We start from the raw sequence: 27,133 nt of genomic DNA, 5'->3' as shown, positions 1-27,133 counted from the left end.
TTTTTATGTTGACATGGAGACCCCAGTGAAACATGACTCAGGATGACTGTTTTTTCCCCCCCTCTTTCTTTCGTTCTTTCTTGTTCTCTCTCTCTCAGACCAGTGTCTGTCTTCCCACACATTGCTCTGGTGTTTTTTATTTGTCTGTCACCCAATAAAACACGCGGCGAAGCCTTTCAGATACCACATGCTGACCGGGATTCCACCACCGGGCTCCTCCAGTCTGTTCTTTCGCTGTTGTTTGCGCTTGTTCAGATTTCAGAGCAGATTAAAAGCAAAAAGGGGAAAAAAAAACAGATAGATGCTTACAGACCTGGTAAACAAGCCTCTTTCTCACAAACTCCCCTAGCCCAACAGACCCCCCTCCTCCCTCCTCCCCCAAGCTATGTAAGAGAGAGTAACCGCAGGAGATGCTTTTCCTATTTGTCAAACGGTATGTAATTTCACTAATACAAATGTCAACTTTGGCGATGTAATGGACCAAGTCAAACAAACCTGACGCCACAGAGGAAGATGGTATGTAGGGACTGTAACCGTAGAAAGTGAGTGAGACTGCAGCAGCGAGGCAAAATTACCTGAAAAGCCCCCAAAAAGAGCCCTCAAAAAAGAAAAACCCGGAGCGCTTGTTTTGGTTCGGTCTGCACGGCCGTGGCTCAGGGCTCTTATTAGATTCCGTCTGCGTTTCCACTCGCGGCCCTGGCCGGCCCTCCGGCGGCCCTTATCCCATTACGTCTCTGGGCACGCCGGGCCAAACCGGCTCGCTTTCACCCCAGGATCGCGTGCGCCAAAGGGCCAAGCCACCTTTTTACACATGTCGCACATGCCACCTGGAGCTCCACTGCCCACCGCTGGCTGGCTATACCGCAGCGGGACGAGGGAGGAATACTTCTGACCCCAGAACAAAATGGGGGGCCCTGAGGGCAAGGACCTCCTCTACTCATGTTATACAGAGTGCAAGCCCGTTTCTTTCTTTCATTTCTTCCTTTTTTTCTGAAAGAACATAGAGTTGTGAGCATAAGGCAGCTAGCACAGGCAGATGTTAATAGCATTTCGCAATGCTGTTTACTCAGCTCCGTCCCCCCCACCCCCCGGCCATCACTGGGTGTTTTTGCGAGTGTGCTGAGACCAAGATAGTTGGTCTGCATGTTGTGGTGTATCTCTTTCCTGTGCTCTCTCTCTCTCTCTCTCTCTCTCTCTCTCTCCCTCTCCTTCTCTCTCTCTCTCTCCCTCTTTCTGAGGCCTGTGGTTCAGAGACTCATCGAGGCCATTTGTTCAGCTGCTCCAAGGCGGGATCGAATGGCCTCTGCTGGAACCTCGGAGGAGGATTCGGGCCCTCTTAGAGGGTGCCCCCGCGTCTCAGTGCGACGAAGGCCTCAAATTTCAGACCCTCAGCACATCGCCCCGGCAATTGCTTCCTACTGCTATTTATTGTGGCAAATTGGAAGATTCCAAGAAGCGAGTCAGTTTGTGTTGGCAGTGGACACGCGGCGGTCAGCTCCAACCCCGGGCCCTCGCTCGCTGGTTCGCTCGCTCGCTGACTCGCTTGCTCGAGAGAAAGAGAGGGCACGCTGTTAGCTGTGTCTGCAAAATCAGCCCCCAAAAAGCTGTTGCCACTTTTTTTTTTCACCCCCACCTCGCTTGTAACAAAATCAAAGCAGCCAATGGCAGCAGGCCCACCAATGACCCCTCGCTCTCTGGGGGTGTATTGGCTTACCAGCCCGCAATCTGCACCAGCCGGCATCAAAGACCAGAGCAGCAGCTGATGGCTTTGTGGTGACATTTCTCTGTCTGCCCCGACGCCCCTGCTGCTCCCCCGACCCCCCCCCACCCCACCACCGCACAGATTGCTCTGATCAGCCAATTATAATCAATTTCTCACGTTTTGGTGACTTGCACGCGTTGTGGCACTTCCCCCGCGACGGGGAACGGACGGGAGATAATGATGTTTTATGGAACTGCGGCGAGAAACATGGCGTTGCCTCTGAGAAATAATGTGTTGTCAACAAATATGGAAATGCTCTCCAAATGGAATATGAGCGCATCTAATAGGCATCCATTTCCCTCAAATATCCACCCTATTTTTAATGAGTCACTTAATTACACAGTCATCTACTGTACATGTGTTTCATGTGCCAAACATACATATAATTTATGTCAGCAGAAAGAGAAAATGTCCCTCCAGCTTCCAGTATGTGGCCATCTGTCAAGCGCTCCTCTCCTCTCCTTCAGTTTGAGAGGGATGTTTGTTTTTATTATTGTTTATTTCACATTTCATAGCTTTTTTCTGTGTGTGTGCTTTCCAATCTCATGTGCAGTGGTGAGTGTTATTTGTTTTGCCTCAGCCAAATGTCACGAGCCAAATGTCAATAAGAGCGCTCCCTTCACATGTGTCCAGGGTGAGACTTTGAGGAGCTGCGGTACCGCTCCTCTCTCTCTTCTCTGCCATTCTCTCTCCCACATACATACACACACACACGCACATACACACACACACATATGAACACACACACACACACACATACACGCACACATACACACACATATGAAGACACACACACACACACATATGAACACACACACACACACACGTATGAACACACACACACACACACACACATACATGAACACACACACATACACACACACACGAACACACACACACACACACATATACACACACACACACACACACACAAACAGGGGAACAGCACACGTAAAGGACAAGGATGCAGGGATGGGTAGGTGGGCGGTTGGGGGTGGGGGTGGTTTGATGGAATGGACAAGCCACAGTCATTGCGACATGATGAATGGGCTGTGCTTCAGCCTTGCACTTTTAAGGGACCAGCTCCATTATGCAGCCACTGAGACAGGCCTGTAAATTATGATGGAGGGGTCAAGCGCTCCTCTTTCACACACAGGTAATGCTCACTTAAAGAAATGAAGCGCCGGGGTGTACACTTTCACATCCCTGGGGTTCTGAGGGGTTTAAAAAAATATAGGGATGGAGGGGTTTGACAGATGAAGGCCACAGATGAATAGTACAGGTGCTTCCTTTTATGAGACTCTTAGGGGAAAACAGTACTTACAACAGAAATTGACTGTAAAAATGTGAACTAAACCATGGATTTGGACGTTTAGTGGAAATCAACAACAACTTACATCCAGTACCGAAAAGGAAAGGAAGGGAAAGGCAATGCCTGCTGTTCAAATTTACTCCACAGGCATTAACACTCGTATTTTTTTGTTTGTTTGACAAAGGAAACACAGGACAGTGGCGATGGACAACTAGTGAGAGTCAAAATGGGTTGCAACTCTGTATGTGGAATATATTATAGAGTGGAGTTGACATTTTCCACATAATGAAAGCAAGTTCAACCCAAAGGTCTCTCTCGCATGGCAGTCGCTTTCTTGACATTAAGAACAAAAAAAATAATAATTATGGATCTGAAAACCTTCCATTTCTTTTTATGCGGTGAAGAGGCTTTCATTTCTTTTGAAGTATTTTCTTAAAAGAAATCTTTTCAACATGTTGAGAGTACAATATTAGACCTGGGACGAATGCTTTCCTAATTATGTGTTCGATTGCAAAAACTCATTACTACACTAGAAAAAAAAACAGGGACTTCGTTATTCAGTCATTATGTAACTGCCATTTTTTCAGGTGATTTTCTGCTTTTTCTGTCTTGTTTTGCATTTTACAACAGATGTTATTTGAAGACAACAAACAACCCAGCCCTGTCCCTTCTGTTATGACTAAAAGCTCCATAATGAAGTCTTGTAGCCTTAATGTCTTTGGCAAAGCGAGTGAAATAATTCAGCCCCCCTCCTTACACCCCCCAAAAAAACGTTGCTGTGTGTATTCTCTCGTCATCTGTTCATATTCCACGCATGTACGCTAAGCCATAGATATGCTTTCTTGAGTGCAAGGAAACATGTGTGCTGTGGGGCCTTGTTCTCTGTAAGGTTGAGCTGAAAGACCTTGCTGAGAACCCAAGAGCCCGTAGGAGGAATTTATGAATGTCGATTCAATTCCAATCCACGGTGCTTGCTTAACTGTAAATGGGAGAACAGCCTCCATTCTGAACCTGTCAACGGGCGGGTGAGCAGACTCAAAGAACCACACAGGTTGCAGAGTTGGCTGGCTGGTATTGATGTGTTGACCTTGATTTAATAAACACAACAAGTGATAAGATGTGGGACGCAAACAACTTGAAGCACTGAAAAATGCAGATAATATGTGTTGCTATATCCTCTATTTTTGCATAGTTTAGTGTTACATTGCAAAAGAAAAGAAAAACATATGAATACCTCTTACATATTGTAATACAAATCAGATACCATAAATATGAAATTCAGCTATATACGTCAAGACAGCTCTATGCTACATTTTCTGTGGTATACTACATTACAAAAAAAGTGTGCAGACTACAGTAAGTGAAACAACAACACATGAAGTGTCCTTCAGCCCCAAAGCATTCTGTATCTAAGCAATGCAAAAGTATCCACAGTTTAGTTAACATTTGTCTACTTATATGGTGAATGTGTTAAGTGTTTTAAAAAGGTTTACATTCAGACAAGTGTGAAAACGATAGTAGATTTAATGATAACGATAGTAGAACGAGAGTAGATAGTAGTAGGTGAATGAAAACGATAGTAGATTTAATGATAACGATAGTAGAACGAGAGTAGATAGTAGTAGGTGAATGAAAACGATAGTAGATTTAATGATAACAATAGTAGAACGAGAGTAGATAGTAGTAGTTGAAGGAAAACGATAGTAGATTTAATGATAACGATAGTAGAACGAGAGTAGATAGTAGTAGTTGAAGGAAAACGATAGTCAAAAAAAGTAATAAACAATGAGAGACTGAGAGACGAGTAGCCACTGATGACAGTAGGGAAGACTGCACCGAGGCGGTGTTCTGTAATTTAGCTCCAACTGTAAATTGAAGCAAAAGCCCAGTAAATCCCTGTCAGGTCAGACCGCAGGGCCGTCACGACCACCTTAATGTCTTTCCCAGCAGCACCTCAGCCGCAGATCTCATGCCACACACATGTTTCAGTAGTAACTGCTGAGGGTGAGTCATTATTGCCACAGAGAATCCCAGGAGACCATGAGACATAAGATACGGTTTCATTTGCTGCCTACACCCCCCCCCCCTGCCCCCCCATCCCATATTATTCCTTTCAAAACTGTTTTGTTGCTTTTTGTTGCTTTTACACCTCTCTTTATATACACACCATTGATACAGTGACAGTGCAAATTACTAACTTGTAATGGGTTTATTTATTTGTGTGCTTATTTATTTACCTACATACTTAACTGCTTACATACTCACAGAATTCCTAAATCAATCCTCTTAAAGTGAAAATCGGTGAATAGTTTAGAAGGTATTTATGAAGAGGATTTAGTTGGTGAGATCATCTACAGGCTTGGGAGCGATTAGTCAGCTTGTCAGATTGTGAGCCTCCCATTCTTCATATACTCCCTTGAAGCTTGAACGATTCCATGTGATGCATTAAATTAAAACTTGCGTACCTACAAAAAAGCTAGCAAATGTTAAGAATTAGGATGACAAATTAAAATATGAGATACAGTAATAGATGTACTCTGTAGCAACTTGTACGTGGTATTCATATGTCTCTGTGTGTGTGTGTGTGTGTGTGTGTGTGTGTGTGTGTGTGTGTGTGTGTGTAGGAGAGTACAACTGTTGTCATTTTTCCTTTCACCTTTGCTGGTCTTTTAAACAAGACAAAACTCCCACATGGATTAGTAAATGTGACCCAGCAGAAATGTCATGTGTCTATGTGCACAACTGTGTGTGTGTGTGTGCCTGTCTGTGTGTGTGTGCGAGACAGAGTGAGCGTCTGTATGCATGAGAGTGTGAGAAAGAGAGAGCAGAGTAGAAAAGAGAACTAGACTGCGTCTCCTCCTCCACTTCCATTTCCTCCGAAACCTCCCGACTCCACCATGTGAGTTGCATTTAAGTCTCAGAAATGACGCTGATGTGTGTGATAAAGGGCAGACGCAGTGAGGCACGTCGTGTGGCTTACTTACTATAGGGAGCGTCTTCAGCACGCTTGCCTAATGAGACACGGCCGTCTCCACGGCATTTGCCAGTCACCATGCATATACACTAGAGCCACTCATGTTTACGTAATTTAATTACCTTGAGGCAAGCTTCTGGCTTCAGACCATTAAAGAAACTCGCAGAGGAACTTTGGGCTAATTGTCGATGTGCAACTGTAGGAGTCCCATCGGTTGAAATTAGGATCCTTAGATACGAGACATAAATATATCGGTTGAAATGACGGCACTAATGACGGTTGCATGATCTATGAACAGAAAAAGAGCGTGAGCAGAAAAAAAGAAAGAAATAAAAAAAAGGATGCGAAGGCTGCAAAAGACAAGACAGGGCATTGATTAATGAAAGGTGCAACTCTCCTTTCAGTAAAATCATCCCATTGTTTGACGAATGGAGCCATTACAAAATGCTTCTTGTGTTCTCTTAAATGTTATAACAAACGTAATCGATGGTGCGGGCTGATTGATGGGCAGTTTGCCCCGCACATTGGGACGAATCCAGACCTAATAGATCAGTTTACAAGTTTACTGTGAGGAAATTACTGCCGGAGGGACAGGGAGCACTATATCTCTTGAGTGGTCACAAGCACAACCCCTTTGGCATTCCACTTAAGTCCGTATAAGCCAAGATGCCAATCCGAGGTAATTGTCTGTCATGCCGAAAAACTCGGGCCCTCTCTCTCTCTCTCTCTCTCTCTCTCTCTCTCTCGTGCAACAACAGGGGTGGGTGGGTAGGTGGTCTGACGTATCTGTGCTCAACGTGTGGGAACGTTTTCATGGCAACCTGGCATGGCCGTTGCCACTGACTGATTAAAGGAGCTCATAGAGACAGCTGTCTGATTGAAAGGTTGCTCTGGAAGGCCACCCCCCCGCCCCCCAATGACATCCCTTCATGGGTAAGACTCTCTCCCTCCGCTTCACACTGTCACGCTGAATCCAAGTCAGAGCTGGTCACCTCTAGCAAGAGAGCCCTGCGTGTCAGCCAGAGGAGTACTGGAGCGGTTGGGCTCTCCGGCATATTTTGGAAGGGGGGTTGGGGGGTGGGGGAGAGAAATGTTTGGCTATGTAGCACTGGAAAAATGGCTGTGCTGACAAAAGTGAAGGGCTATAATTGCAGAGAAGAGGAAGTGTGAGAGACACAGAGAGAGAGAGAGAGAGGGAGAGAGCGTGAGTTACCTGACACTAGCCTGTTTGTAATTAAACGCTGTCAAAAGGCTGCGTGTTTTCTGGAGGACCCTGTTGAGAGATTAGCCGGCTGAACCAGGCACTGGATTGTTTTGCCTGCCTCAACCCCACTAACCGACTGGCCAAGAAAAACCCTGATGAGGGAAATGACAGGTTCTCACCCCCCCCCCCCCCCCCCCCCACCATGCCCCCCCCACCCCACACACACACACACACACACACACACACCTCCCCTCAGTGGCCATTGTGATCTGGGTAGAGTTCAGCGACTCTGAAAGAATCAGGTTGCTCTCTGTGGAGGAATAATAACAATGACCCTGGACTCAAGTCCCTTAGCATGTTGTGATGAACACTGAAGGGGGCCTGGGCTGATGTCAGCACCCCCAGATGCCTACAGGGTCTGTGTGTGTGTGTTTATATGTATATATGTGTGAGTGTGTGTCTGTGTGTGTATGTATGTATGTGTGTTACCTCTATGTGTGTGTGTGTGTGTGTGTGTGTGTGTGTAACAGAGAGAGTGTGAGTGCCTGCGCATGTGTGTTTGTGTGTGTGTACAGGCAAAACAAAGGGCCCCATTGATGAGAACAAGTTCTTCTTGTTAACCTATATGGTTGATGTGTTGATGACTGGATGGTGGCCAATCAGCGGGGCCTGAGGCATTTGTTCTGCTGTAAACCTCACTGAGACAGTTAGCCCCACCAACACAGTCAGCGCAGCGTTAGTACACGTTCATAGTCTTCATTGTCATCTAACATGCCAGGGATGCAGAGCCATGTTTGATCTCGCCTCTCTCTCTCTCTCTCTCTCTCTCTTTCTCTCTCTCTCTCTCTCTCTCTCTCTCTGTAGCACTATAACTGCTTTCTCTCGAGTTTTGTTAAAACACTTCCATGTGCCTGTTTTTTAAACCGTCCGGTGCACTTCAGCTTTAGAGACATTCCACCAGTCTCTTGGCTGACACACGATACTCTCCCAAAGAAATTATACCCATGAGAATTCCCTGTGCGCACCAGTTTGCCCAGGGTTAAGCAACGAGAGGGACATTTTTCACATTCTTCACGGAAGTGTTGATGAGCCTGTTTATTTCCCAAGGACAGGTGGATTTGAGTTTCTGTTTAATTTTTTTTCTTTCTCTGGCTGAATAGAAGAGCTCAATTGCAAATAGGAGACAAGAGGAAGGGAATTTTTGGGGCGAGCACAAAGGACCCCTCTGTTTTAAAATCTCTCCAACATGGACTTGTACTTGCTGTCTTTAACCCCCCCCCCCCCCCCCCACACACACACACACACACACACACACACACACACACACACACACACACACACACACACACTCACACACTCTCTTTTATGCCCTGCGAGTGAAAGTCTTGTGGCAAACAGCGGCTTTGGCTGCGAGCGATCAGACTAAGTCCACACATGAAACCACGCAATTAATCAGGGCAACGGCATTCACACTGAGCTCACTCTGTGGCTGGCTTGCGTAGGAAGAAACAGACAGGATTCTCTCATTCTCACAAGGTGCTGTGTAAACAATGAATTGGCATAACCGGTTCTGTCTGCATAGTCTGCTCCTTTGTGGTCAAATGGCGCTGTACCATTCACAACATTGGGTATTACATATTCCAACACACTTCATTCAACAGAAAATCCAGTTTAATGTAATGTACATTTGTAATGTAATGTAATGTACATTTGTAATGTAATGTTTTCTGTAGTATAATAAGTGTGACAGATATAGAGACATTGTCATCATCTTGTATGTAAGGGAATATCAGCAGTGAAGAGGTTTTCTGAAGCTAAAAAGGAGCCTTGTACTTAAAAGGCTTTCAGATGAGGCAACACCCCCTTGTTCATATTCTATCCTGACTTTACATATAAATACACACTGTAAATAATATTGATGATTTCAATGCCAGGCCATTTATCATCTGTCTACATCAAGTGTTGTTCTATGTCAGAAGCCCTGACTGAATTACGATCTGTCTGATATACATCAATGGAAAAATGCACCAGCATAATGAATAGTGTAATCTATTGTTTTAAGGCTTTGAGTTTCAAAGAAAATTACATGCGACAAAACCATGCGTCCCCCCACCCCACCTTTTTTAAAGTTCAGAAATCGAAATGATGAAATGGTCCCAACAGGCGAACCGCAACAGTGTACATATCAGGACCAATGAATCTAACAAAAGCATATGTGACCGAGCAATCAGAGCTTGTGCCAAAATAATGAGCGCTGTCGATCTGATATAAGATCTAGGGGAGAGGAGGGAGGGAGCCAAGTGTGCAGTGGGCCTTTTCGCGATCGGCAGTGCGAGCCAATGTCTCCCTCAAGTCATCTGCCAGCTTGGGTGAGACTCAGATGAAGCGATCCTACGCACCGAATCATCGCAAATCAAATCCTGTTGGACCGCACCACCATGGGACGGGGCAATCTCGCAGGAAAAATCACTGTCATCGGAGGGCGGGTACAGGATAGCGCCGTGTAAGAACACATCAAAGTACTGAAACATGGGCCCAGTACAGTAGAAATTAAAGTGTTATGGCCTTAGGTTTGCATTATGAAGGAGCTCTGTGTTCTCTTCTTAAAAAAAAAAAATACAGCTGCCTCCAGATACTAAAGGAAATGGTTTTCTTCTAAGAGCATAGTGAAAAGGCAGTACTTTTCAAAAGCACCCAACACTGGGTGTTTATGTTTTATGTATGTATACATGAAGATGTAAATACATCTTTATTCATTCTATCTATCCCCTATGCTACACAACACAGGAGCTTGTGGTTAATGCATTCTGTCATCACAGCTTAACCCAAAGGACATGAACATCTTTGTTTCCTTTTTGTATGTATTTCACTTGTCCTCTTTGCTACACAACACTAGACCCCCTTCTGCAGTCTAAGCACTGACGGTACAGATTCAAGGCCTCAGCTTAAATGCTACCCGTCTTGCAGTCTAGTCTGCCCGAAACAGTTTGCGTGACTAATGAACGTGGCGGTGGGGCCTGCGATCCCGTGACCTCTTAATCCTGTGGCAATGGCAGGTACTGGACAGGTGTACGGGCTTCTTCTGCTCCCTCTGTAATTAATCGGACTCGCCACGCGGCGACCTGTGAGCGGGAGGGGGGGGAGGGAAAGGAAGAGAGTTTGAGAAATGGACAGAGGGAAAAGAAAGAGTAGCATGAATTATACAAAGGGGCCTGGCCACAGGCTGACCTTGAGTTCTATTCTTTCATTTTTTTTTGTTTCTGTGGGAAGGGTGAGTTGGTGGGTGAGGGGTTAGCGGTGCACAGAAATGGTGCACTCTCATAAAGCTGGTTCCTGACAGAAAATAGGTAATTTTGGGCCTCACCCTGTGAATCTGAGTGGAGGGATATTAGCCATATGTGATTCATTTTCAGCGCTATGCTTCAATTAATCTAGGCAGGGTGGCAGGCGCCGGCTTTCGGCCCTGTGCCACCTGAGATAGAAAGGGAGGGAGAGAGAGAGAGAGAGAGAGAGAGAGAGAGAAAGGGAGGTAGAGAAAGAAAGCGTGGGAGGGAGGGAGAGAAAGAGAAAAAGAGTGATGGTCAAAGACACTGTGGGCTTCAGAGGTAGGAGAGGCCAAAGCGATCTCTCTGATCAATAGACTTTTACATCATCACTCAGCACAAGCCTTCTCTCTCCTTCTCTCTCTCTCTCTCTCTCTCTCTCTCGTCATTTCTCTCTCTCTTTCCCACTCTCTATCCCTCTCTCTCTTCAATTCTCTCTCTCTCTCTCTCTCTCTCGTCATTTCTCTCTCTCTTTCCCACTCTCTATCCCTCTCTCTCTTCAATTCTCTATCTCTCTCTCTCTCTCTCGTCATTTCTCTCTCTCTCTCTGAGGAGGAGAAAAACCTGGTGAAACGCAAACCCCGAAACATACCAAACATTCTGAAAGAAGCCATGATATGTGCCCTCCAGCCACTCACGGGTAATGCTGTGATTGTGCTGTTCCCTGATGAGTTTTATATGCGTATTCTTTTTTTTTTACTCCGACCTTTATTCAAGCCGAGTGTGTGTGTGTGTGTGTGTGTGTGTGTGTGTGTGTGTGTGTGTGTGTGTGTGTGTGTGTCTGTGTGTGTGTGTGTGTGTGTGTGTACTATCTGTGGCGGTATATGGAAGTTGAGACGGGCGAAATGGTAAACGCTAAACCACACTGACCAGATGGAGATGCAGATCGGGATATTGGGGTTATTGCCTGAGCGAAGCCATATGGGGAAAAAATGTGATTTGCAGATCGCTCTTACATTTCTCATTGGAGTGGGGAGATAGCAACGCCTGATAGAAAAAGAAAGACAGAAAGAAAGAAAGGAAGAGAGTTGGAAAGTTTAAAAAAAAAAGACTTGGAGAGTTGCTGTATAACACAATTCTAACTTAATCATCAGGAGAAATTGGATCAGGAGGAAACAAGATAAAGCCAAAGTAACAAGAACACGATATTAGTCATAGCCACAGGTACCTATTAGTATGTATGGTAGAGGGGAACGCAACACTACCTAGAAAGAATAAAACAGTAATTATAATGTCTCTTCATTTGTAAGACCTGTCTTTATTGAATCCGTAATATTTTGAATACAGCTATGATTCTACTACACTTTCTTCCTCAGAGGTAGTTGATATTGAAATTAGTGTCCCTCTCTGGTAAAGTATGTTAACCGGTGCCATGTTTAAGCAATTGTGTGAGAACATTGTACAGAATTTATGCTAAAAAGAACCAGCTGGACTGTTACAAGATTACAGATACTCAGGGAACAGATACTCTACGAAAGTGTTTCATTTTCTGCAGCTCTTGGTATGAAAGACATAACCCAGTGCACTGTCCAAGCATGTGGGAATTTGACATAACATCGCTAATCCGTTCACACTAGCAAAACCACACACACACACACACACACACACACACACACACACACACACATTCCTGATTCAAATTAGAGCCGGCAAGACAAGCTTAACGAGAAGGCTTGATGGCGGCACAACAAGGCTCTGTGGATAATTTAGTTTTTAAGCAGGTTTATGTATTTAGACATTCTGGCCAGCCACACAAATGATCAAACTTCTTAAATAGATGCAACAGCTTTGTGTTAATTTTCCCAAACCCTGCGCGCACCATTTTGTCTTACCACGCATCAATGAAGCAGATGTTGATTTTAAAGTGGTGGGCTGACATGCTGTTGATAGGATTAATTAATGGTCCATAAACTTAGCAGTGGCGCTTGGCACGGCATGCTGTTACTACACTATGCTCCTGAAAAACCTGAGGAGCCACCAGTGAGCACCACCCCTTGTATATCAAAGCTCATTTTATTCAGGATAATATATGGCCTAGCCCTACATACTTGACACCTTAAGCAAAGTTTTTTTTTTTAATTCATCAATTACATTTCAAAAATAACAAATAATGATAATGTAAAACCTCTCATGGCATGACTAATTATTTATACTAATGCAGTATTTATAGGCATTATTAATTCATGTTTTTGCCTACACAATATTATCCGCAGGATGATTCACAGAAATTCTTCTACGGATGTCAAAGGATGAATATGTTAAACTTCATTCATGGGGCCAAGGTCAAATTAAAAGTTACTTTGTGTGATTTCAAAGGTGTCGAGGACGTTTTTAATAACGGGCCTTGTGATACAATAAATCTATTCAAAACAAGGGTGGCATGAGAGAGATGTCCAATAATTGTATGCCACAAGTCACAGGGGATCGCAGCTAGAAGAAGCTCTCTTTGCTGTAGAGGAAGGAGCTGTAGGACAAGTTAGTGTGTGTGTGTGAAAGAAAGAGAGAGGGAGAGAATTAAAAAGAGAGTGAGAGAGTAAGACAGTGTGTGTGTGTGTGTGTGTGTGTGTGTGTGTGTGTGTGTGTGTCTGTGTGTGTGTGTGTGTGTGTGCGTGTGTGTGAGAGAAAAGAGAGTGTGTGGGTGTGTGTGTGTGTAGTGGTGGGAGGGAGTGGGAGTTGGGTGACTGCTCACCTGTGATGAGTATTGAGTGCTGTGTTTTCTGCAGCACCTTCCATAATCATCAGAGCTAATGGGCCTTTAATTAAAGCAAGAGCGTTCAACATTCTCCGCCTCTGACGTCAGCCCCTCCGCAGTCGCAGCCGCATCTTCGGGTCACGTGTAGCCCGTCCACCTGACACGGCGAGGCACTGTCTGATCCCCAGATTTGGTTCTGGGACGGAGTCTGAGTGCGCCAGTGAGTCAGGAACACTTCATGCTCACAGACATGGACTGGCAACTCTGGCCCGGATGTGGGCCTCACCTGAACCAGGACCCAACCCAGAGTCAGCTGCTGGGTGGGTAGACACCCGGGGAAGCCCCCCCAGACTAAGACTTCCTCTCTGCTCAGCCCGAGAAGGAGGGGGAGGAGGGGGGGGGGGTAGAAATTCACAGCAGATGTGACTTCAAACACAAGAAAAGCCTGGAGGATTGGAGTCTGGATAAGACCCATCCTCTGAGTGACTCTCTGACCCCTCTCTCCTCATCCTCCCTTCTGTCTCTCACTCTTTTCTCTCGTTCTCCCTCCCTTTCTATCTCACTCTCTCTTCCTCTCCAGCTACAGAAAAACAAGGCCTCATTTGTTGTCACTCACTGTTTTTACAGCTTGACGGACAAACAAGGCCGCATCCATTGCCGGCCGAACATTTATTTTCATCCATAACTCAGCTCTGCATGAGCAGAGAGCAGTCCTAATTAATGGCCTTTTTCCATTAAAGATCGGGACCAGTCCAAGGCTTTTCCATTAAAGATCGGGACCAGTCCAAGGCTTTTCCTCGGGTTTAGGCACTGGTGAATAGCCTCTGTCTTCGTGAGTAGTGATATCGAGGACATTAGCAAATAGAGAACATCAATGCTAGAAACTTCTAAACAGTTATTAGCAAAGATCACGCGAGCACACGTAAAATAAATCATGTTTAATTTCAAAAGTTTAAGCATGTCATGAAATTGCTAAAAACAGTGTCTTTGATTCTTTTCCCAAGTTTTGATGTATCCGTAGAAAGTTTTCCTCTACAAATACAAGCCAAGTCATTTCCATCGCTAGGCAACCTAAACTAATGCTTCCTATCTGTTTTTCAAATTTCTCTGAGTTATTGTTGCATTGTATTTCATCCCAACATTCCCTAGTTCAGCCCAGATACGGCCCTGCCCCTACTCCCGGCCTGAACTGAGGCCGTCATTTTTCCAGACACTCAGGTTTTGCCCCATAATGGGAATGTGCCATGAATGAGCAGGAGTCCGATTGAACACGGCCTCTCTGCGGCAGTTTGAGACGCAGGTTTATTGTTTCAGGGTAAGCCACGCGGTGCCCCGGATTATGTACTTATTAGCTCTAATGGAAGAGAGTTTAACATCCTGAGTGGATGAGTTGATGATGTGTGTTTTTAGTGTCAGGAAAGACCAAAGATGGCACCCGAAATCACCTTGAGCTGTTTTTGGTCTCTCTAAAATGTCCGCCATGGGAGTCTGTTCCAACAAACACTATGAAATTTACATGAGTTTGTTTGAAACTGGCTGAATGGAAAAAGGGGTGCAGATGAGGTCAGACAAGATAAGCTCCATGCAAGCCACACTTTAACGTTTTAGAGCTGACATCCCCATGCACCATTTAAATCTCTTAACTGAAACGTCAATGATTTAGTGTTTTTAAGAGGAGTGGGCCAAGTGATTAAAGTGGTGCTCTCTTGGCAGACTGAGGCCAATGATTGGACTCTGCAATCTTTTCAGTGGTCTGAATGAATACAACCATACCATCATCATCATCATCAACATCGCATTTTTCATCTCTATGGTCCATCACAGCGGTAGTTTTACCGGAGGCCTCAAATGCCACACCAAGAAAGACTTTAAAGTGGGTCTTATGACATGCAGATGTAAACATGTGAACAGAAACATGCACAAGTAATGATATCCTCAGGGATCAACATCAATATCTTAAGGGTGAAGAGGAAAAAGTTATGAAAGTTGCCCTGTGTGGACATTTTCATCTTTCAACGGGCCGAATGCCATTGTGTCCCTGAGGGATGTGTGTGTGTGTGTGTGTGTGTGTGTGTGTGTGTGTGTGCGCCTGCATGCTCATATTGTGTGCATGATGTCTGTGTGTGAGTGTGTGTATATGTCTGTCCGTGCGGTCATGTTGTGTGTGTGTGTGTGTGTGTGAGAGAGAGAGATAGTGAGTGCATGTGTGTGTGCATGTGGGAAGAGGCAGGGGGGAGCTGTTAGAGTGGACTTTGATCCTGCCTCGAGTCGCCCATTTCCCACATCTTCACCAGGTTCCCCACCAGCCTGGTAAACATGATTCACAAGGCAAATAAAGGAATGGGGGATTAACTCAAGGGGTAGGAGCCATGGACAGAACAATACCTTTTTTCACAGAGAAGTAATATCCTCTGCATGATGGCGGCTACACCACCCCCGACCAAAATAAAAGGGGAACCTTGTAGTAAAAACGAGCTCTGTGTAAAGTGTGGCCGTAAAATCGAGCTGACTGGCAAAAAAAATGCTTTGTGAAGCAATGAGATTTTCAAATGTTCTAAAGTATTTATTTAAAACATTAACTGGTCCACAGCTACACTTCTGACTGTTTCCCATGCCCCGGAGAGTGCAGGAAAAAAAAAGTAAAAATAGGTTATTTCCTCCGCATATTTCATGTGTCCAATATATAATTCATAGTGTGTATGGCAGCTGGATTTATGTAGAAATTAAATTTTGTGGACTGGGAAGGACGAGGCAGTCAATCTTCGGCATTTGGCACATAAAATTAGACATGAAAGGCACAGAGAAAGTCACAAAAATGACTCACGGAAAGTTGATACCACGGAGCACTGTACGTGTGGCATATTTTTTTTTTTTCGGCCAGAGGCCATCCGTTATGGCCGTCCACTCACTGCTCATTCCATGCCAACCAGAAATGTGCCACCGCCGTGCCAACACAGCTGTAATTAAAAGTGCTGAAGTAAACATCGTGCCATCCACATACAGGGTTCACAGCTTAGGCTACACTAAAATAGCAGTTGAGACCAAGAGAACGGCAGTGGCGATTCTGCTCACTGTGCATACAGCATGAAAGGCGAGCTGATAGGGGAGCCCAGCAGTTTGCCCCTTGAGAGCTGACAGGGTCCTGTACAAATATAATTACAACATTAGCGTACCACAGCATCAATACAAAGCACCGGGAGAGATTTTAGAGCGCAAGAGGTAGTAACACATCATCCCAGCGGCATAGCCAGAAATATTAATCTGGGTGGGCCTGTGGGATATCAGGTTTATAATAACCAAAGCAAAAAGTGATCTGTAAATCACGCATTACAGTTTTTTTAAAAAAAAGATCTCATTAAAACATTACTCACAGTATTTGCCTACTATCAATGTTAAACATTGTTTCCATAGCAGGCTACAAGTTTTGTTTACTGTTGCTTAGCAACATGTGATAGTTTCAAAAAATAAGGTGGAGGAGGTGAGCTACAACATTATTTCTTCATTTAATGCCAGAATGATTTTCTCAATATCATTACAGCACAACTGTTGCATAAAAACAATGTCAAAGCTGGAATTGCACCAACTGCAATGGTCTACTCACTGAACATCGGAAGCATTGGACATGCAACTACATCACATCAGATTTTCTAATAGCAAGGGTAAACTATGAGACGGCAACCATGAGATGGTCTCAAACCTAGATGGCACTTTTCTGACCTTCGTTGTCAGTTCCTCTTTCTCGTTGCATGGACAAACTTCTTCAGACATCTGTCTTTTGACATTTTTGCATTTTTAATAAAATGTCTAGCTATGCTAAAGCTTTGTACACTGTCAGACCTGAGCAACCATAATACATACAATATCTGCCATTTGCGCATTAAAAACAGCTTAAGCTAAATTGTTTTTATTTATTAGGCTACATTTGCTAACATCTCCTAAAGTTCCATTTGGCTAGCTCAACAAAATGGCTGCCCACAGCCAATCATAATTCAGCAGGCAATACGTGCCTGTGTGAATGGCCAATCAAAATTACATTTTGTAGGCTCATTCATAATGGTGTATAGAAGTTATTTACCCAATTTCAACTTTTATATTTACCCAATTTCTACTTGGGGCAGTTCGCACATTGTGCTTGGACCCCAATGATCGCTGCTGGTGGTTATATTTCAACTCATTATTATGATAGTGTATACCCTTGTCCTGCTATAGATGTCAATATTTGTACGCCTATGTATAGCATTTACTCTACATTTAGTATTTCATTCAATCATATTTTTGCCTTCATCTGATAATTCTACATTTTATATATACATGTATATTTTTCAAAACTTTGTCAATAAATATAAAAAAGTACAGCTATACAGTGAACACATTGCTGCTTATGTATACATGTACATTTAATTTAAAAAAAATGTTCAGCCAAGATGTCAGTTGCAGAGGTCTTATTTGCTCTAGCTGAATTCTCTCGCTCTCTCTCTCTCTCTGTGCGTGCGTGTGTGTCAGTATCTGTTGCCGATATCTGCAAAATACATGATTATGTGAGGATGGCCCCATCAGTGCAGTGCTGACACACAAGGTGCTCGTGTCGGCATATGCAAGAGGGGAGAGAGAGATGCTGATTCAGTATATGCCATACAGTGGCTGAGACAAGTGGTACGAAATCACTTATGTTGATATTAAATGTATCTGGGCGTGTCATCTCACTTTGATGGAGAAGGTCACAAACACGTGCAAAGACAATAGCCTACAATATTACTTGAGTGGAAAGTTTCCCCATAATAGTTTGTTATTTTAGTTGGTTGAGGCAAAGAATAAAACAAGGACAATATGATGTCGTCTCTACAACTACTGGTATGTTAAAAGTAATTCTTTAAAAAACGTTTTAAAATGTAAAAAGGAGGGATAACACATCGTATGCTCTCAAATAATACTTACTTGTTATGTGTTGCGCTACGCCCAGATCTCTCCATCAGTGTAAACCGATGCCCATACACTCAGGCAAGCGTTTGCTCTTGGTTTTTAAAGATATAGAATTGCACTAACAGTCAGCGCCTTAATAAACAGAAATAATCAAGGAAAATGAATCAACACAAACCCGAAAACGCTGCGTTTACATACGCTGTAAAGTCGTCGACATGAGATGGGGAGGAACTACGTGTCATAGCTCTGCTGTTCTTGATCTCTGGCGAAGCCATTCTTTACTCAGGGTAGGAGGGACAGAGCAGGAAGAATCAAGAACCAAGAGAGCGAACGAAGGGAGTGTGAGCTAGAAGTGAGAGAGGTGAGCATTGAATAGATACTTATCTACTCAGTCCATCGCAATGAAAAACATATATCATATAAGTTTAGCGCAGTGAAGTGAATGTATTCATAAGGAAAGACTTGGATATTATCCGTCATGATTCGGGTACTTGGCAGGAGATTTGGCGAGTGCGCACTTACAGTGTCGGGATACGAGAACGGGGAAAGTCGATGTCTCGAGTTTGGGCTGCCTTCTTCTTCCTAATGCAACATTTAGGCTTTTGAAGAGGGCGCGGAGCAAAAGCCGTAGGGTGAGAAACTGAGACAGCCACCGCGGCAGAGTGAGAAGTGCGGACAGAGCACTCCCCGGACGGAGTCAGTATGCTGTCCGATAAAACAGCGGCTGGAGCGGAGATGGGAACTGTTTCGTTGAAACTGTACTGCGCTGTTATGATGGATCACTGCATCCTACCTAATTCCATGCTTGTATGAAGGACAAACGGGAAAGGGGGAACGTGTCTGTTTGCGGGATATACCATGGATGCGGATATCATCACTTTTACTAAGGTAGGTTACTCTAGGCGAAATGGTCGTTGGAAAGCTTGAATCTACGCTACTGCCCTTGTACAGTTATTAAGGCTACATACATAGAAAATGCGAATGGTCACCAAAGTTTTAATTAAAACTCACTAACATAGATACTCTATCCATCTTCTCGTAGCAGCAAACAACTGTGCTCCACAGAGGGGACAATATGTCTTCGAATTAGATAAATACATTCATATTCATACATAAAAACGGGTCCTTGCAGTATAGACTGTAATTATCAAAGAATATGAAGAGTGTTGACTGTAAACTCACAAACGACAAAATAATATACTCGTGTTTTAAACATATTTCGAAGAAATTACTTCTTGTTGGTATGTTTTTCGCCCTGTTAGATCAGTGCGTTACAAAGCGTTTTTTCTCTTCTGTGGGGAGTATCAGGCAAGACTGTATGTGTGCTCGCAATGTCAATGCACAGCACAGCGCACAATCCCTCTTTGTAAAAATGCATTCAGTTGAACCCTCTAAGGACATCTTTTCAATCTCACCTGGCCAGCGTTTCATTGCGTCTAAATACCCTTCTTAAACTTTTGATTGCCTCTTATTACCGAATGTACTTTTAATCCAATTGTTCTGCAGTTTTAGGCTTTTTTTAATCTCGCGCATACATCAACTTGAATTGGTTCACTTCGCACGATGGCATAGGCTTCACTAATTTTATTTTTTTTACTTTGACATTGACCGTGTATTCTTTTTACAAACCATGCGCTATGCACGAGTGTATGTATACATAGTGTCTAGTAACTGTGGCCCTTTTTTTGTCAAAAATATATGTAAGAATATAATGAAGACATGATCAGCACATGCTGCATTTGTTTGGCACGAGCCATCTGGAGCCCACAGCTTTTTGGCAAAATTCGCTGTTTATTATTTAGTTATATTAATGTTAATAGTGTTCCCACCTGTATTCAGATTTAATTGATATTCAGTCTTATATCTTTTGGTCCATGATGTAACAACTCCAGGTCTAATATTAGTAACACCTCCCAGATAGACAAATGATTATGATTCCATAATGCTGGCCTTCTCTGTTTAGGCATACATTTTACTCAGCTTAGTGCTCTATACTGTTCCCTGACAAATTCAAACCAATGATGGTTTTATATACCCATACTTAATGGCTGAAGTAAAACTGTAGTGTGGTGGATCAATTGCACGCATAAAGACAAGCAATATATTTCAATCATCTGGGAGTGTGATGGGTAATAAACTAACTCGTGTCTGCCTTAATCCTATGGCCTTGTGCTCACTTCGAAACCTCCATGCTGAGAAAAAATAGCTCATATCGATCATTTATAGCAGTTGGAGGGGCTAAATTATTCTCCAATCCCATTTCATTTGACAGGCAGTGTTCGTCACTCGTGGGTCTGTAGATAGCTTTCCCCCAACTACCCCTTTGCCCTGCCCCCCTTCATTCCTCATTTGAGTTTAGCATTGTTTGTTTAATGCACTTGGTCAATAGCAACCTAGCCAAGCAACACAACCAATACTAGCCACAGCAAAGTCCTGCTTCTGTTTTCCATAAGCAACCAATTGTTTGTCACAGCACAGAAGAGCTTTTTCCCACACCTGATAATAGCAAGCACTGAAGTAAAGCTTTATCTGTAATTGCTGCTAGTCATTTTGGGCCTCTTTTCAATCTCATGTTGTCTTTCCTTAAAAGCTCATTTCCGTGTTAGTGTAATGTCACAGTTTAAATGCATCAACGCTAGCTGTTTTCTCTCCACTGCTACAGACAGGCCTGCCTCTGGAGTAAATGTGCTGTAATATGCTCTCAGTTGTCTGCTAACTGTAATGAAAGGCCTCTTTTTTATAGTTACAATGGATGTGAAGGAGCTCTTGCTGATATGCATATTTAGTGTATGAATTTTCTCACAAATGTAAAAAGGGCTTATGTGAATTGTGTGTGTGTGTGTGCAGCCAAAAAGACTGAAAAGCATGGTGAAAGGGGAAGAATATTTGTTAGAATGAGTTGAAAGGTGAGAAACAAAATGTGAGTCAGTGTGTGTGTGTGAGTGTGTGTGTGTGTGTGTGTGTGTGTGGGGGGGGGGGCGTGTGTGTGTGTGTATGCACACATAAAACATGACGGACATATGAGAGTGAGGGATTATCTTTATGAGTCTACCATGCGCTCTGACGCACTCTCTGTGAGTGTGTGTGTTTGTGTTTGTGCTTGTGTGTCTGTCTATTGAAAGGTGAGGAATAGGTTGAGGGGGTGAAGCTGTTTGTGTCTGTGTGTGTGTGAGTGTGTGTGTGTGTGTGTGTGTGTGTGTGTGTGTGTGTGTGTTTGCGACCACAGTGAAAGAGAGAAGTGATCTGTGAGAGCTTGTGTGTGATACTGTAAGAGAGCGAGAGAGAGCAAGAAAGAGGGAGAGAGAGAGAGAAAGAGAGAGAATGAGTGTGTGTGTGGGTGTGTGTGTGTGTGTGTGTGTGTGTGTGTGTAAAGGAAGGAGAAAGAAATATGAGGGACAAAGCAGAGTTGAGCTGTTGCTGAAGCGCTCACCACCGCTAAGAAAAAAAAAAGAAAAAATAACACCAATCTTCCTTTCCTCTCTCCTTTGTTGAAACAGCGCCCTGGATCCAAATGTCACATCCCCGGGACCCTGCCCCTGCCGGGGCCCATCCGAGTGTGACCACTGGGCCGGAGGATCGCGGCGTGGTGCCATACTGCACCCCTCAAAATTGGCCTCTGAAGCGGGCCCGGGCATAATGTGATGCACCCCGCCACAAGGGCCTGATATCCGAGCGTGGATGGAGTCAGCCGGTGGGCCATTGCCCTCTAATGAGACCGCCGCTCTCGAGCTGAGGACCAGCCATTATAAGAGGATTATAGCCCCAGTCTCCCTGTTCTAACCCCTTGAACTGCACACATTAGCATAATCTAACAGAGGACTGCTTCTTCTCTGGAATACTTTATTGCCTTTCACTATCCGTCTTTCACTTCTTCAGTATTTTTTCTTCTGTGGTTTCTTCATCATTTGTTATTTGCTGGCCTTGGTGTGGGTGGTTTTTTTTTTTTTGTCATTATGGAGTTTCAGGTTGGAACGTGGAATAAGGATTCGCCTTCGTTTCTTAGCTTTTGGTTGACCGTGTTGTTGAGCCTACATGTGCAGCTTTACCCCGTGGCCTCATGTCCGGTGGAGTGCCGCTGCGACAAAACATTTGTTTACTGCAACGAGAGGAGTCTGACCTCCGTGCCCTTGGGGGTTCAGGAGGGCTACAAGACTCTCTACCTCCACAACAACCAGATCAACAATGCCGGCTTTCCCCTGGAGCTGCACAACGTGGCTTCGGTGGAGACGGTCGTCCTGTACGGCAATCAGCTGGACGAGTTCCCCGTGAACCTGCCCCGGAACATGCAAGTGCTCCACCTGCAGGAGAACAACATCCAGACCATATCCCGGGCGGCGCTGGCACAGCTGCTCTTCCTGGAGGAGCTGCACCTGGACGACAACTCCATCTCCACCGTGGGCGTGGAGGAGGGGGCCTTCCGGGAGGCCGTCAGCCTGAAGATGCTGTTCCTCACCAAGAACCACCTTAGCAGCGTGCCCATTGGGTTGCCGGTGGAGATGAAGGAGCTGCGGCTAGACGAGAACCGCATCGCAGACATCCCAGAGGAGGCCTTCCAGAACGTCACATTACTGCAGCGGCTGCTCCTCGACGGGAACCTGCTGACGGACGAGGGCATCGCAGTGGGAACCTTCCAGGAGCTGGTGAACCTCCGGGAGCTGTCGTTGGCGCGGAACTCTCTCACCATGCCCCCTCCCATGCTCCCGGGGGTCTCATTGGTCAAGCTGAACCTCCAGGAGAACCAGATGACCAGCATCCCTGTGACAGCCTTTGCCGGGCTGCACCGGCTGGAGCGACTGGACATCTCCAACAACCAGCTGCAGTCCCTCCCGCAGGGGGTCTTTGACAGCCTGGTGAGCCTGCGACAGCTCAGCGTCCGGGGTAATAGCTGGCACTGCGACTGCTCCATTAAATGGGTGATTGCGTGGCTCAAGTCCCTACCGGCCTCAATCAACGTGCGGGGGTTCACGTGTCAAAGCCCAGAGACTGTGCGCGGCATGGTGATCAGAGAACTCACGCTGGATGCCATCCAATGCCCAGCTGGCACAGAGCTCGAGCCGTGGCCCACTCAACCGCCCCCGCCCCCATTTCAGCCTGGCAGCACCACCAGCCCTCCCGTCCCCAGGACCACAACCTCCATCTCTCCCACCTCCACCATGTTTTACCCCCCAACTCCCAACCTCACCCCCCCAGTACCTCCCATCCCAGCCGGCCCTCGTCCTCCATATGAGGACTCCCTCAAGATCTCCTTTCACATAGTCAACTCCTCCTGCATAGAGGTGACTTGGGCCTCCTACTTCACGGTCACGGCGTACAAGGTCACGTGGGTGAAGATGGGCCAGGCACTGATGAGCGACGTTACTAGGGAGATCACAGTCCCTGGGGACAGACGCAAGCTCACCCTCTCCAAACTCGAGCCGCGATCCACCTACCGCATTTGTGTGTACGTCCTGGACACCCTCAACATCTACCGCCCGGGGGAGGATACTATCTGCTCGGAGGCCAAGACGAAGTCCGTTAGTAAGGTTGCGGAGACGGAGCCCGCTGCACAGCAGGACAGCAGCTCCACTCTCCTGCTGGCGGGCGTGATCGGCGGAGCCGTCCTCGTTGTCCTGGTGACGCTGCTGAGCCTGTTCTGCTGGCACATGCACAAGAAAAGCCGGGCGGAGTCGTCTAAGTGGAAATACAACCGCGGCCGGAGAAAAGACGACTACTGCGAGGCAGGGACCAAAAAGGATAATTCCATCCTGGAGATGACTGAAACCAGCTTTCAGATAGTGTCCTTGAACAATGAACAGCTTTTAAAGGGGGACTTCCGAATCCAGCCCATCTACACACCTAACGGGGGCATCGGCTTCCGAGATTGCCACCTGAGTAACAACAGCATAGCGTACTGCAAGAGCAGCAATGTCCCAAGCATGGACTTTTGCCACACGTGATGCTTATCAGTTGGGATGCTACAACTGTTTGTTGAAAAAGAAGTGTAGTAAGATATACTGTACAATATATATTTCCATGTTCAGTCTACAATGTAATTTATACTGTGGACAATTATGTGGAATTCTGCTATCTTTTTTATTCTTAGTAAAAAATGAAACTCCAAACAATTTTCTAATTAGAGGGGATGGAGATTGTTTTGGCTCAAGGACTGTACAGATGAATTTGTACTATCGTGGTGTGCTGGCTTCTCAATACAAAATCCTGTCGGGTTTGTCTCTCCTTGGGCGTTAAGAGGGCTGGGATACTTTGCTAACCACAGAAGCAGAAATATGCCCTCTGTGCTGAAATACAGCAACCCATTCACAGAACGGTAGTTAAGTTAACACAGTGGTCACGAAACCCAAACAACCCTGATTAGCCTACCGTGGAAAATAAGACCTGGTGTTTTTTTTCTTCTCCTTAAAAGAATTGAAAAGTGCACTTTGCTAGAGTGTCAGCTGAGTGTGTATCTGCGCATAGGTGTGCGTGCGTGTGTGTGTGTGCATGTGGTTGTTTAGGAAATGAGCTTTTATGGACGTTACACCCGAGAGGGTGTGTCAGGGCATGCTTTCCCAGCGGCCCATATGTCTCACTGGGGCCAAGCAAACAATGCTGAATGCGGTAGGGAAAATGCCAGAGGTGTTTGTTACCTTGGCCTCGTGTTTATTCAGCCATGTGTTTTTTTTGTGTTTGAACATGAACCACTAGGGGGCAGCACGCCTCAGCCCATACAGAGGACAGCCAAGGAGGCAGATAGTTTCCAATCCCCCCTTCTCCTGTCGCAAGGGAACCCGTTGCTCCCTGCCATCCTCTTTCATACTCATATTTATACTCTTCACATGTTACTAGTTCTCATCAAGAGTATTTACACACTGCTTAGGGCTAATTCAAGGTGTGAAATCATTTCAAACTAATAATGCACTGTACATGTTAGTTCAGTGCTGAACAAAAGGATTTCTGCTACTATATCTCGAAGGCTGGTGTGGTTGCCCATAAAAAAATCAAACATCTGACAGAATACAACAACACATTTTGTGGATTTCCCAGCTTTTGTGCTCCTCTCATTAACATGATTATTTTTTAAGGGGATTAAGTGTTCAGGCCATTGTGATGTGGAGCTTTCTTTTATCTTCTTTCTTCCTTTTTGTTTTTGCAGGTATGCCGTGCCGTATGCAACGTCTTTGAGTTTGTCTCTGATTCATATTTATTAAGACAGCTTTTTTAATGACACATCAGATCAGATTGACAAGTGAAATGTAGACTGACTACAAATGTTGCCCTACAATAGAAGCCCTGGCACATGATGGAGCTAGCTCATTTGAAAGTGTTTCAGATCCCCGCACGAGGGCAATTAAAATGGAGGCTGTTCATAGTTAGAAGTGCACACTGACATAGAAAAACCTTATTACACACTGTTATTCACAGCCTTTATTTGCTTTGACAAGACTTTTTTTCACAGGACCTAGTTCAAAGACCTTCCTCCCACCCCCCTTTCCACCACTGAGCACAAATTCACACACACACACACACACACACACACACACACACACACACACACACACACACACACACACACACACACACACACACACACACACACACACACACACACACACACACACACTCACTCTTGCTTTCTTTCACATACACACACAGTCATGAAAAGGCTATGATTCCCAGCCCCCTCCTGCTCTTCATAATCCTTCATCCAAAAAAGGGAGAAAAATATGCAGACGTTATTTTCACTTGGCAGGACAAATCACAAGCTGAGAGAAAAGAAGGCCGGTTGACAAAGTTAACCCTTTGTGCAACCGACAGAGCTTGTCCCGTACCCGTTAGACCTAGGAAAGTGCAAGCCTTCTCTAATAGTTCTGACTTCTCTAATAGCAATATTCAAGCATTGTGCTTTAATCAAACTCACTTAACTGAACATTTGATGTAAATGCAGTGTGTCACTCGCAGACAGACTGCCGACAGGCAGACTAGCAAGTCCACTGTTAGCTAGGTCAATGTTAACGCACCTGTAATGTATGCTGTATAGACTTCACTGATGTTCAGGTATTTTAGATTTCAGTATTGGTATCTATTTTTAACTGCTAAGTTCATGCCAGGCAAACGGGCCAAATGCACTTCTGTGGTCATCAAAGTGTTTCCATTTTCTTTCTGTTATCTCTCCCGGGCATACAGTATATCACAAGCTATTTTAGACAAGTACAGGCCAGACTAGCGGTTCATCTGCCTGGACCAGGTGCAAATGTGCTCCCTGGCTTCCGACTGAAAGGCTTTTAACTGATGTGTACTTCATTAACAATTCATTGCTCTGCCTCATGCTATCTGACAAAAAATACTTGAGCAGAGTGCGAAAACCTCTGCTGTTTCTAGTCTGAAAGGGACTCGGATTCAAATAAATCCTCACAGTATTCATCTGTAACAGACACCATTCTTTGTGCATTGTATTTCCAGATGTATTTGGACTGCTAAATGAGGTGTTTAGGTGGAAGGGGTGGAAATTGTTTGTGCACACAAGTGTTTTTTTTTTTTTTTTTACTTAATCAGTTGCAGAAAGGAGGGAATCATGGATACTTGGGGGGGGGGGGGGGGTGAAAGAATGTTTTCCTTGTAAAAGGTGAGCAAATGTGTTTGTTGCCTTACCTTTTATACAAAGCAGTATTTATAACTGGTTATATCAAGGACTCTACATAGTATGAAGAGGCTTGAATGTTGTAGGTCGAGGGTCATCAGTGGTGGAATTATAGTGTAGAAAGCACATATTATTATTATTATCTGCAGCAACAACAGAGGTTGAAATTACCACCATGTCTGTATCTTTCTACGAAATGAGTATTCATGGTAAGAATGAGGTGTAACTCATAGTATTTTTGATGTTTGCTTTGCATACCTGGCATACGATACATTATCACTTTTTTTTCTTGATCAAATGAAAATCCTTGAATGGCAAACTGGTCCATT

The 27,133-nt window shown here is 44.8% G+C and overlaps 1 protein-coding gene across 2 annotated transcripts in view; it reads left to right on the top strand.

The window, feature by feature from the left end:
• The window catches only part of flrt2 (fibronectin leucine rich transmembrane protein 2), a 30,441-nt gene extending 4,793 nt beyond the window's left edge, over positions 1 to 25,648 (top strand). Inside the window, exons 1-2 of one of the 2 annotated variants that reach the window (XM_031581128.2) lie at positions 18,293 to 19,075; positions 21,685 to 25,648. In XM_031581128.2, coding sequence (XP_031436988.1) covers positions 22,141 to 24,123 — 1,983 coding nt within the window. In that variant the 5' untranslated portion in view covers positions 18,293 to 19,075; positions 21,685 to 22,140 and the 3' untranslated portion in view covers positions 24,124 to 25,648. Of the gene's footprint in view, positions 1 to 18,292; positions 19,076 to 21,684 lie in introns of those variants that run through there. The other variant, XM_012819287.3, reaches the window with a different exon arrangement.
• The last annotated feature ends 1,485 nt before the right edge of the window (positions 25,649 to 27,133 follow it).

This window comes from Clupea harengus, chromosome 15 (assembly GCF_900700415.2).
Source record: "Clupea harengus chromosome 15, Ch_v2.0.2, whole genome shotgun sequence".
NCBI lineage: Eukaryota > Metazoa > Chordata > Actinopteri > Clupeiformes > Clupeidae > Clupea > Clupea harengus.
Note: the sequence above shows the minus strand (reverse complement) of the source record. Positions and strands in the feature narration are given on the sequence as shown.